The 13,789-nt window shown below is 33.7% G+C and overlaps 1 protein-coding gene across 5 annotated transcripts in view; it reads left to right on the top strand.

Moving 5' to 3' along the window:
* MTBP (MDM2 binding protein) overlaps positions 1-13,789 on the top strand; it is a 72,950-nt gene that overhangs the window by 44,298 nt on the left and 14,863 nt on the right. For all 5 annotated transcript variants that reach the window (XR_012481936.1, XM_074266504.1, XM_074266510.1 and 2 more), the window contains 2 exons: positions 544-637; positions 3,680-3,835. Coding sequence is in view for 4 of the 5 variants with exons in the window: in XM_074266504.1 (XP_074122605.1) it covers positions 544-637; positions 3,680-3,835 (250 nt within the window). In the remaining variant the exon portion in view is untranslated. The remainder of the gene's footprint in view (positions 1-543; positions 638-3,679; positions 3,836-13,789) is intronic.

The following is a 13,789-nucleotide window of genomic DNA, read 5'->3' as shown; positions in this document are numbered from 1 at the left end:
AAACAATAACAAAAGGAGTGAGTATGTTATGTTGTGATCCACATTCAATTCCTGCAGTCCTCTCTCTGGATATAGATGGCTCTCTTCATCACAAGATCATTGGAACTGGCATCAGTCATCTCAATGAGTAATTTTTGATAAATAAATAAGTCTGTGGTCCTTGTTGTATAAACGGCCTTGTAAACATACAGTTATTGTTAGTTTTTTTTTTTTTTTTTTTTTTGGTAACAAAATTCAGTTTGTTACACCTTTAGAAGATGTAGTAAGAAGAATGTTAGAATCAGGAAAGTCTTTGATTTGAATATTCCCATGTCATCGGCTCCCATGATTTGTTGGCTTCCTCTGTGACTGGTTAAAGTCATCAGCCTTTTTCAACCTCAGTTTCTTCATCTGTCAAATAGAGATAATATTTGCAGTGCTTCACACAGTTGTTGTAAGGATCAATCAAATAATGTTTATAAAATTTGTAAATCTTTTCAAGTTATAAGAATGATGTATAATCATGCTGTTGTTATTAATCATTTCTAAAAAAAAATTCTTCAGAATCCACATTTTTGGAAACTAATCCTTTGGAATGGCCAGAAAGACATGTTCTTCAGAACTTGGAAACCTTTGAAAAAGCTAGACAAAAATTCAGGTAATTGTTATGAATTAATGGTAACTAGACAGGAAGTAGGTGTGTAGAGTGTGTAGGTGTAGAGTCATATGTATGACTGTCTGGTAAATCTGTTGTCAAAACTTACTGTATCTATCCTCACAGCATCTTCAATATATTCCCCTTCTCTTCATTAAACTATTATCCAGATATGCTTAGCTGCTACAATGATCTTCCCAATGTACAATGTATGACTCTATTACCACTATTTCCAATATACTTCAGTAGCTCCCTATTACCTTCAGGATCAAATACAGAATCTTCGCTTTCATTTTTAAAGGCCTTCACAGCCTGACTTCTTCCTGTCTTTCCAGTATTTTCATATTTGACTCCCCTCCACATATTCTACAATCCAATAATACTGGTTTTCCTTGTTGCTCCTCACAAACAACACCATCTCTTGAGTCTATACCTTTATATTATCTGTCCTTCCTCCTGGAATACTTTCCCTCTTTAACTTCTCCTATTAGCTTTTTAAATTTCCTTCAAAACTCAGTTCAAATTCTGTCTTTTATAAGATGCCTTTCCCAGTCCTTTTCTCCTTCCTCCTACCATCAGTGCTTCCCCTAAGAAGTCACATCTTATTTACCCTTTATATATCAAGCATGTAAAGAGTTGTTTGTATATTTTTGCTCCCCATTAGAATGGGGGACTCTTTAAGTGCAAGTACTATGTTTTTGCTTTTTATTTATATATTTATTTATTTATTTATTTTTTTCATCCTTGTTACTTAGCACAGTTCCTGGAACCTAATAATTTGTTGATTTGTTGACATAGGAGACTGTTTAGTGGTGTTTATTGAGTACCTTGATGGTTTTAGGTGTTTATCATTTTATTTTTCTAGCATGCACATTAACAAATTTTACTTTTTTTCTATTCTGTGTCAGCACCAGTAATTAAGGGAATGCCTCCCTAACCCTTAATTTTAAAGTAAATATTTGTGGGTAAAAGCTACTTAATTTTGTTACTGAATTTGTTTGGTGTATAAAACAAATTTGAGGAGGAGGGGAGCTTAAGATCTGACCTGGTACACACCTAGGATAGCAGTACATTATGAACCATTATTTTAAAAATGCTCTGTTATTCTTGTGTATGAAATAAATACACAATTATACATCATAAATACAAATTATATATTTTCCCCATTTTATGAAGAATGTAAAATGATGACCTAGTGTGTTATAATGAGTCAATACTTATCAGTTGCCAGATAGAGATTAAACCAAGCCAAGAGGCATTTTATATCAAGTTTAAAAAGAAAATTCATTATGATGTAACATCTGATTTCATTATAAAAGAATGCTATGGAAGGTTTTAAAAAACCTTAAAAACTCAATTATTTGACTTTTATTAGCTTTTAAATTGTTCATCCAAAAATTAAGAACAATTTTGAATGGAGACAAAAAAGCACTATAAATATATTTGTCTTCAATTAATAAAAGTAATTTATGATTCTAAGACTACAGTGTTAGTATTCTAACCACAAAAATTAGAACCCAATTTGGAAAATGAGAAGAGATATTCTCTTTCATTATTGTAAAGTCATGAAATAAATATTCTGTGGAGATAAAGTATCATTTCATTATATCTTGGGAAGAGGGTGATATGATAGGAGTTCTGAATGGTCTTCTGATTAAATATGGTGTTACATCAGTATTACAAAATTCTTCTTTGGGTCAAAACATAATTGTTTTTCTCCTTTCTATAGCCAGATATTTTTGGTTACTTTTTTCTGATTACAACAAGTACCCACGTTGGAAGTCTAGAAACCTATGTTTTAGTCATGGCTGTGTTATTAAAGAGTTATGTAATTTTAGGTAACTCTTTTAACCCTACTATTTCCCAATTTACTTATCTGTGAAATTAGAGTTTCTTGGTCCTATATAGTGATTTTAGTTCTTCAAAGTGCTTTTGTACCCATTATCTCATTTAGCAATATGTGGATGTTGAAAGCAAGGACTTAGACAAGTATAAAGTAATATCCAAATTTCAGGTATTTCATGCTGATGATTCAGTACCTCATCATAGTGAGCCATAATCATGACTTGAAGAGACCTTGAGGATTTTATGATGGCTGCATCTTTTCACAGTCATATTGAATTCCAGATCTCTTTCAGTAAATTCTTAATAGAGTAAAAGTGATATAAAGGACTATAGTCCTTGTCCTGAAAAATTTACAGTTTTGTCAGGGTTTTTAGAAGGTAAACTTAACAGTGTCATAAAAGCATGAAGAGTTTAAAATTTTAGGAACCTTAAATAAGTGCAAAAAATGGTGATATGTAAAGGATAAATTGAAGTATGGTAAAGTAGGTATATAAATGCCCTTAGGTAGCAGCATGAAAAGTCAAGCCAGTGTTGCTGAATTTATGCAGCATGAGATCACAGATCTCTAGATTTTTTTCTTTCATACTAAAATTCATTCATTCATTCATTCATTTATTTGTTTATTTTCCCTGAGGCTGGGGTTAAGTGTTGCTCAGGGTCACACAGCTAGGAAGTGTTAAGTGTCTGAGACCAAATTTGAACTCGGGTCCTCCTGAATTCAAGGCTGGTGCTCTATCCACTGCGCCACCTAGCTGCCCTTTCATACTAAAATTTAGTTAATTTTTCAGTTTTTAATTCATTCATGTAGCAAGCATTTATGAAGTACCTACTGCATTTCTGGCACTGTGCTGGACTCTTGGTATACAAAGACAAAATCAAAATAATCCCTATCCTCAAAGAGCTTACTTACATCCTTTTAAAAAAAAGTATGGATATTGATATGTATACACACACAATGGCAAACCCCATCTAAAGAAAGAGAATTAGCCTTATTTGTAAATCATTCTCCTCCTCTTGCTCCATCAAACCAATCCTTGTAACAAGAATAAGAGAGGGGAAACGGAACATTTTAACAAAGTATATAATCCTTTACTCATCCCTGGCTGTAGGGTTTAGGTTTTGTTTTATTGGTTGTTGATCACTAGCTTTTTATGGCCAAGCTGAATTCTAGTTCTTCTCTTCTCCCTCTCACCCCTCCAGAATTCCTATGCTGTCACGTTCATCTGAGCAATTGTTGGGCCATAAGGATGGTCATCGAGAATCAGTTACATTATTAGATGCAAAAGAACTGCTGAAATACTTTACACCAGATGGCTTACCAATTGGAGATCTTCAGCCTTTGCAAATCCAAAAGAGGTAAGCTATTAGCACTTATAAACTTAAGTTTATTACAAATGATGCTTAATAAATAATGCAGCTTCTGAATAGCTCTGTTGTTTAGAGCACCATATTTATGAGGCAGAAATCTTATGTTTGTTATCAGTGGTGTCATTGTTCCTAATATTGTAGTAGGTTACAATCTGCACACAGAGTATGTGTCAGATGTTATTTATTTACATACTTGTTGACTCTAAGGGAAAATAGGAGTGAGAAGTAAATGGTCTATTACATATTTATTTTTTCAGCTACCCTTGGAAAAAAGCTTTCTAAACATATTCATTATTGATGATGTCTGTATATTGATGTGTCTGTATATAGAAAAGATAGTATGGATAAAAAGTCACTTTAAGGTTGTCCTGTAGCTTTTGATACTACCACTAGATGGCAAGAATAGTAAGTCTTTCTGTGGTTTGCAGCTGAAAGAATACATTTTGCTATTAAGAAATTTAGGTTCCCACTAGGAGATGTTATTTCCTGGAAGGAATTGGGGCAAAAGGAGTTGATGGGTTGGAAAAGATGAAATTATAATGAACAAACATTTGTTAAATATTGAGGATGAAAAGAAAGGCAGAAATAGTGTTTCCCCTCAAGGAACATGCATCCTAGTGGATTGACACAACAAAGTATATGGAAAATAATTTAGAGGCATTATCCTCTCAGGGGTGGAGGAATGGGAGAATAGTCTGGAAAGACTGCCTGGAAAAGGTAGAATTTGAAGGAAATCAGAGAAAGTAAGAAGTGGAAGTGAGATGATGAAGGATAGAATAGTGAACCAGAGATGAGAGATTGTTGTGCTACCGGGGAGCTGTTGGAATACACGGAAACCACTTGACAGTGGCTGCTGGAGATCCAACCCAGACCTGTAGTCTCCTGTGAGAGGATGATACAAGGAGACTGAGAGGCAGTTGCTGTTCTCTGACCTCTCCACTGAGAGGCAGTGGCATTATCTGGACTCTCCCCTCTTTCCTCCAATTTATTTCATTCCCAATCCACAAGGAACATCTGCTTTAGCAAAGGCTGCTTTGCAACTCCTTCAAATGTTATGATCCACAGCTGTGGAGGCTCTCGGAGAATTGACCTATTTCTTAACAGGAGGTCATGTTTGAGGAATTGCAAATAGGACAGTAGAGTTATATCATAAGAGTACAAAGAAGAGATTAAATTATGAAAAGATTGGAAAGAGAGTATGGGGCCAGTTTGTGAAGATCCTTAAATGCCGCGCATAGGAACACATCTTGAGAGTCAGTGTTACATTTGTACAGATATGGCATCATTTTGGATAGTTCCAGTGTACTGAGTTCTTTTTTCCCTACTCTTTATTTTTTTTTAATCATAACACTTTTTATAATGTTCTATGAGGTATGGAAGAGCTTTAATCCACATGGAAGAAGGGAGTGTAGAGGAACCACACTAAGGGAAGATTGCTCAATTTGTTAGGGATGCGTGGGATATCAGATCATTATGAGCAAATGATTGAATCTCTGAATCAGTGATCTTAATTGTAAAATGAAGATAATATAATATACGATACCTCCATCACAGGGTTCTTTTCAAAGTTCATGTGAATTTATCACACAAAAGTGCTTTGTGAATTTGGTAGACTTTCCTGATTGTCGTCGTCGTCATCATCATCATCATTATTATTATTATTATTGTTATAGTAACCATGTTCAAAAAGGAAACAAGACAGCTATGGTTTGTTCTTGATAATAGTAATTGGCTTTTTATTTATAACCCTTCTTTTCCTAGCTGATCATTCCTTTTTTAAAAAAATGCAGTTTAATTTTTGGCCGGGAATGTTTAAATAATAGTAGGTTTGCAAAATGTCTTATAAATTTTTATCATTATGTCAATTCTCAAAGATAGATATTATTATTCCCATTTTACAGATGGAGAAACTTTAAATTTAAATTTCTTGCCAGAGTCACATAGCTAGCAAGTTACTGAGGCTATATTTAAACAGGTCTTGCTAACTGCCAAGCTCATTACTTTATTCATTGCATCACCTAACTGCCTAAATCAAGTCTCCATTATTGTCCAGTCATAGTGATCAGTAATTGCCTCCACTACTTTAAGAAATTTATCTGGATCTTGATTCAAATTCATCATGGACTGCTAAGTCCTCCTTTATTATCTTTCCACTTTCTTAAATTTTAGTCCTTTTTTGGTTTTGTCCTTTCTGACCAAAACATCAGTCTCTGGAAGCAATCTATGAGTTGTGCATATCTGTCTTCTCTGTACTATCCCTGCCTTCCATGTTCAATTGTCCCATTTCTTTTTTTGTCCTTTTCCCCCATATAACTTGAAGAAAATACAGAAAAGTTTATCATATGTCACCTCACCCTTTGTTTTTTGTTCTTAGTATTTCTTATCAGCCTCTGTGCATTTTTAAAGTCATATTCCAGTTCTAAATCTATAACCTTATATTGTTGTTGTTCAGTCATTTCAGTAATGTCTGACTTTCTGTGATTCCATCTAGGTTTTCTAGACAGAAATATTAGAGTGGTGATTAAGAGTCATTTCCTTCTCCAGCTCTTTTTATAAATGAAGCACTAGGGCAAACAGGGTTGAGTAACTCACCCTGGGTTACACAGCTAGTCAGTGTTTGAGGCCCAATTTGAGCTCAGGTTTTTCTTGACTCTAGGTCTGGCATTCTAACTATTGTGCCACCTTGATGCCTTGTTCTTAGAGGGCTGTGTTTTACTTTCATTCATCTTTATTTATTTGCCTTTGCATCCATTTTCTATACATATCTTTTAAAAATTTAAGTTAGCCATTTAATTACCTGGGTATCTGCTTCAGTGTCTTTAAAACACCATATGTAAATACATATTGCAAATATGCAAATACATATTGTGCAAAATTATTATAAATATTACACGGTGGGATTAATGGTTATTTTTTTTCTGATTTTGGGGGTGAAAGGAAGAAAGATTAATTGTTCTTTGTGAATAAATTAAATAGATAAAGATATAATTAGGCTTAAGTGCTAAAAGATTTTGTTTTTTTGGAGAGATAGGATATTATAAGTCAGATATAATCCAAAATTTTATGCACTTTCCTGAATTGTCAGAGAATACTGAATGTAGTTTCTGTTCTTTTTAATGACTCTGGTTCATAATTGTGGCTAACAGTTCTTGTATGTATGTCTCCACTATATTATTTTTGATCTGTGGCTGACCTAAAGTTTGTAATTTGTCCATGGCTCTATATTGGGACATTTAGCTCTTCTCTTTGGAAGGCAATAATTTTTTTTTTTTTTTTTTTTTGCTAAGGCAGTTGGGGTTAAGTGACTTGCCCAGGGTCACACAGCTAGGGCATGTTAAGCATCTGAGATCAAATTTGAACTCAGGTTCTCCTGACTTCAGGCCTGGTGCTCTATTGCGCCATCTAGCTGCCCCTGGAAAGAATCTTAAAAGGCTCTCTGTGTTCCAGTTTCCTCATCTGTAAAATGGGGATAATAATTGCATTCTTTCTCACAGAGTTTTTGCGAAGAAAACATTTTTATAACATAAAAAGTACTATGGAAATATAATTCATTATTACTATGTACATGATTATTCTTATGTGGTCTCTATTGTTTTCCTATCATTTATCACTTTTGCTGTCATTTTGCCAGTTTCTACTTATTTCACCATTCCAGATTAATGTTTCAAATCTGGTGGTGAATGTGTGGGTGAAACTGTGAATAATAGAGTAAGGGCTTCTCTTATGGAGTACAAGAACCTGAGATTGTTTTTTGGGAGCACTTCAGTATTCACAGGATTCTTTATTACTTCTGGATTCTGCTCTATTCTTGGAGTGGTTGAGCTTGTATAAACTCATCAAAGTTATTGACCTTAAGAACCAAATGTAATAGTTTTTCAATTTCTAGAAAACAAAGATGATGTGTAATCTTGATCGAATACATGGGGTAGGTATTTTATATAACTAAGAATTAATCCAAGTATTCCAGTTCCCAGACTAGTGTTTTATAATGTCATTACAGTCTTTGTTTTTGAAAACTGTCAGATATTGTACTTTAAAATAGAAATGGGATCCATTTCAGGTTTTAAAATCAGAACATGTTTTGATTAAAATCTGAAGAGCCAGTCAAAATACAGCTATTTAAAAAAAAAAAAAAAAAAAACAAACCTGTGATAAGTATAAACAGTTCTTATTATTCTACCTTCTTCATCTTTCAAAGAAGGAAAAATTTTCTTTATGAAGAGCTTCAGAATATTTCTGTATTTGCAAGCAAATCTACAATATTCAAAATTACTGGTAGATAAAGCTACCAACATTTTCTGTACAGTCTGCAGCAGAGTTTCTATGTTAGTAAAATGAATTTTTTTTCCTCTTTAATTCTTCATTATCAAAGCTTAGAAAAACTAGGTTGCAAATAATTCACCTGAGCTCTTCCCAGTGTGTTTAAGATAAATAACTTTTTACCAGCCACACTTAGCAAGATGAAGGTATTTTCCTTTTCTTGCAAATGATGATAACATTAAGTACAACCTTTTTTAATCTTAAGCAGTTTCATGTATATTATATTTTAATCAGGAAACATTTATCAAGTGCCTACCAAACTGAAACAGTTATACCTATTTGCAACAAGCTTACATTCTAAAAGGTATAGATACACATTTCAAGGTATACAGAAACTACAGAGCAGATACAAGGTAACTGGGGGTTTGGATAGGGCCCAGGAGGACCAGGAAAGATCTTCTGAAGAACTTGGCACTTGAGCACAAATTTTTTTTTTTAATTATATATATATTTTTATAATATTATCCCTTGTATTCATTTTTCCAAATTATCCCCCCCTCCCTCTACTCCCTCCCTCCAATGACAGGCAATCCCATACATTTTACATGTGTTACAATATAACCTAGATACAATATATGTGTGTAAATACCATTTTCTTGTTGCACATTAATTATTAGATTCCGAAGGTACATGTAACCTGGGCAGACAGACATTAGTGCTAACAATTTACATTCACTTCCCAGTATTCCTTCTCTGGGTGTAGTTATTTCTGTCCATCATTGATCAACTGGAAGTGAGTTGGATCTTCTTTATGTTGAAGATTTCCACTTCCTTCAGAATATATCCTCATACAGTATTGTTGTTGAAGTGTATAGTGATCTTCTGGTTCTGCTCATTTCACTCGCATCAGTTCATGAAAGACTCTCCAAGCCTCTCTGTATTCATCCTGCTGGTCATTTCTTACAGAACAATAATATTCCATAACCTTCATATACCACAATTTACCCAACCATTCTCCAACTGATGGACATCCATTAATCTTCCAGTTTCTAGCTACAACAAAAAGAGCTGCCACAAACATTTTGGCACATACAGGTCTCTTTCCACTCTTTATTATTTCTTTGGGATATAAGTCCAGTAGTAGCACTGCTGGGTCAAAGGGTATGCACAGTTTGATAACTTTTTGGGCATAGTTCCAAATTGCTCTCCAGAATGGTTGGATTCTTTCACAACTCCACCAACGATGTATCAGTGTCCCAGTTTTCCCACATCCCCTCCCACATTCATCATTATTTGTTCCTGTCATCTTAGCCAATCTGACAGGTGTGTAGTGGTATCTCAGAATTGTCTTAATTTACATTTCTCTGATCAGTAGTGATTTGGAACACTCTTTCATATGAGTGGATATAGTTTCAATGTAATCATCTGAGAATTGTCTGTTCATATCCTTTGACCATTTATCAATTGGTTTGGTTTCTTATATTAGGGTCAGTTCTCTATATACTTTGGAAATGAGACCTTTGTCAGAACCTTTACTTTTAAAATTTTTAAAAATATTTTAAAAATATTTTCCCAATTTGTTACTTCCCTTCTAATCTTATTTGCATTAATATTGTTTGTACAGAAACTTTTTAGTTTGATGTAATCAAAATCTTCTATTTTGTGATCAATAATGATCTCTAGTTCTTCTCTGGTCATAAATTCCTTCCTCCTCCACAGGTCTGAGAGGTAGACTATTTTCTGTTTCTCTAATCTATTTATTATCTCATTCTTTATGCCTAAATCATGGACCCATTTTGATCTTATCTTGGTATATGGTGTTAAGTGTGGATCCATATCTAATTTCTGCCATATTAATTTCCAGTTTTCCCAACAGTTTTTTCCAAATAATGAATTTTTATCCCTAATGTTGGTATTTTGGGGTTTGTCAAAGATTAGATTGCTATAGATGTACCCTTTTTTGTCCTTTGTATCTAATCTGTTCCACTGATCTACCGGTCTATTTCTTAGCCAATACCAAATGGTTTTGGTGACTGCTGCTATATAATATAGCTTTAGGTCAGGTACACTTAGACCACCTTCCTCTGAGTTTTTTTTCATTAGTTCCCTTGCAATTCTCGACCTTTTATTCTTCCATATGAATTTTGTTGTTATTTTTTCTAGGTCATTAAAATAGTTTCTTGGGAGTCTGATTGGTATAGCACTAAATAAATAGATTAGTTTGGGGAGTATTGTCATCTTTATTATATTCGCTCGGCCTATCCAAGAGTACTGAATGTCTTTCCAATTATTTAAATCTGACTTTATTTTTGTGGCAAGTGTTTTGTAATTTTTCTCATATAATTCCTGACTTTTCTTTGGTAGATGGATTCCCAAATACTTTATACTCTCAACATTTGTTTGGAATGGAATTTCTCTTTGTATCTCTTGCTGTGGCATTTTGTTGGTGATATATAAAAATGCTGAGGATTTATGTGGATTTATTTTGTATCCTGCCACTTTGCTAAAATTCTGAATTATTTCTAATAGCTTTTTAGCAGAGTCTTTGGGGTTCTCTAAGTATACCATCATGTCATCTGCAAAGAGTGATAGTTTGATTTCCTCATTTCCTACTCTAATTCCTTGGATCTCTTTCTCGGCTCTTATTGCCGAGGCTAGCGTTTCTAGTACTATATTGAATAGTAATGTTGATAGTGGGCAACCTTGTTTCACTCCTGATCTCACTGGGAATTGAGCACAATCTTAAAGGAAATCCAGTTGTTCAAAATTTGGAGGTAAAAGAGAGTAAGTGTTCTAGGAGTAGAGTGAAAGATTTGCTAATGCAGAATTATGGAGATGAGAAATAGACTGTCATAAATGAAGAATGACAAGGTCAGTGTTACTGAATGGTAGAGAATATGGAAGGGAGTCTTTTGTAATAAGTCTGTAAAGGCAGGAAAGAGTGGATTTCTGAAAGTTTTTAAAGGCTTAAGCAGAGGAATTTATGTGATGCTAGAGCTTATATTATACACACACACATATATAAATATGTATTATATCACAGTGGAGCTTATTGGAGAAAAAATGGTTAGCATGGCCAGTCATATCAGTCAAGTGAAGAAACCCATCATACTGTAGATTTTCCCCAAGAAGTTCTTTACCTTTATGTTTTAGACATTATTTTAACAAAAAGTGTTTTCTACAAAGTTCTTTAATGTTCTAGTGCATTAGGATGATATACTAAAGTATACCTCCATGATACATATTTTAAAATCTTTTATGCTTTAGTAAATGATCTTCATGATTTTCTGTGGCCAAAAAAGTTATCCGCTGGTCTAAATTGTGGTAATGAACAATTTATTAAACTGGATAGGGATCAGACTTGATCTGGATAGGAATCATTGCTTGATCTTTACTGAAAACCTTTTTGATTTCTACAATTGTTGGTAAGAATCTGTCAGTTCTTGGACTAAAGCTTACATTCCCTTCTACTTTATTGGAATAGGACTAGCATATTTCTACAAAACTAATACTTAATGAATACTAATATTTTTATTGTCTTGACTAAATTATATGACAATTAACTGTGTACAAGGGAAGTAGGAATGCAGTGGGTAGAGAACCAGATTTGGAATCAAAAAGACATGAAAGCAAATCTGGCCTCAGACACTTATGTATGACCCTGGATAAATCATTTAACCCCTTAATGCCTTAGTTTTATATGTGTAAAAAAGGATCACATCAGAAAAAGAAATGACAAACCACTCCAGTGTCTTTGCCAAGAAAACTCCATGGACTTGTTGAGTCAGACATGACTGAACTACTGAATGACAACAAAAGAAAGTGAAATATTCCCTTAACATAGTAGTTTGTTTTGATGTTTTTTTTTTTTGTTTTGTTTTTTGGTTTGTTGGTTTGTTGTTTTTGCAGATACATCATTTAGAACAAAGCTTCTTAAACAGTGAATCATGACCCCATACAGGATTGCATAACTAAATGTGAGGGGAATCATGAAAAATTTGGCTAAAAAAATCACATATTCTGCCAACAAATCATTCTTTATGTAAATATAACAAGAATATTCATCTCATTGGTATGTAAATTTGCTTTTGTATTTAATAAATGGTAAAATTATATGTGTACCAAAGAATTGTTTTAAAATAAATTTCTTAATTATTGTCAGTAAATGTTTGATTTGTATACATATACAACCCAAGATTATGTAAGAATTTTTCGGGCAAAAAGGAGTTATGAGTGGCAAAAGTTTAAGAAGCTCTGGTTTAGAAAACCTTCCAGAAGACAATTAATATTGTAGTATATTTTAATCCTCTTGATAGGTATTATTTGAACTGTAGTATTATAAATCATGAATTAAGAAGGTGAATTTGAGAAGGGATTTACTAATAGTTATAAACAAAACTACAAAATATTTTTAAGTGGGTGGATATGAGAACTTTAGGGTCTTGAATATTATCTTTAGACTGCTCAAGTAAGTTCTGCATATTCTCTTCCTGATATTACCTTCTAATTATTCAGAACAAATGAGTCTTAATCTAATTAACAATCTATACCGATATTGTTGTTTTGATTGACATAGATAATAATGGTAAGAAGAATGGCTCTAGAATTGAAATTTTTATATATGTGATACTCATTGAAGGTCAAAAGTATTTTGCTTTCACAAAGTTTGAGCAATAATGTGAACATGAATAGGGATTAAGGTGAATTTTTTACGAGCTTTTCTCTGTTAATCCATTTCCTTACTTCAACCTTATAGTTCTCTTTCTCTTTGTACCTAGTGCAATGTGTCATGTATAGTTTGCCTTTCAAGTTCCTATAGAATATTTTATAAGGTAATATAGAATGATGAAATGAGGGAAGGAGGAGAAAGGATTAAGAACCTGCTGTATTGTAGGCCAGAGCACAGATGCTAATCCCTAAGAGATTGATGCTGTTCTAATCCCCATTTTGGGGGAAGTGAGATAGATAAGAGTTTAAGTAACTTGCTTTACATTCAAACATCTAGTGTGTATCTGGGGCTAGGTTTGAATTCAGTTCTTCCTGACTATTGGTACTACATACCTGTATGCCTTAGAATGGGAGAAGACAACACAAAAAAGGGGAGAGTTGATGGCACTTAAGTTGAGAATATGGTTTTGACATCCAGAAGAAGTCAAGAACTGGGCAGAGAAGATTGAAGGCAGTTGAGCTTCAGCTCTTCTACAAAATGGAGGCTCCATCGAGAAGGAAGTCATAATTGGAAGAAAGTGGGCAGAAAATGTTTGTGGCAGCTCTTTTCGTAGTGGCTAGAAACTGGAAGATGAATGGATATCCATCAATTGGAGAATGGTTGGATAAATTATGGTATATGAAGGTTATGGAATATTACTGCTCTGTAAGAAATGACCAGCAGGACGAATACAGAGAGGTTTGGAAAGACTTACTTCAACTGATGCTGAGTGAAATGAATAGAACCAGAAGATCGCTGTACACTTCAATGCTGTATGAAGATATATTCTGATGGAAGTGGATATCTTCAACATAAAGAAGATCCAACTCACTTCCAGTTGATCAGTGATGGACAGAAACAACTACACCCAGAGAATGAACACTGGGAAGTGAATGTAAATTGTTAGCACTAATGTCTATCTACCCAGGTTACTTATACCTTCGGAATCCAATACTTAACGTGCAACAAGAAAA

This window comes from Sminthopsis crassicaudata, chromosome 1 (genome assembly GCF_048593235.1).
Source record: "Sminthopsis crassicaudata isolate SCR6 chromosome 1, ASM4859323v1, whole genome shotgun sequence".
In the NCBI taxonomy this organism is placed as follows: domain Eukaryota; kingdom Metazoa; phylum Chordata; class Mammalia; order Dasyuromorphia; family Dasyuridae; genus Sminthopsis; species Sminthopsis crassicaudata.
The sequence above is the reverse complement of the archived record's forward strand: the minus strand, read 5'-3'. Positions and strand labels throughout refer to the sequence as shown.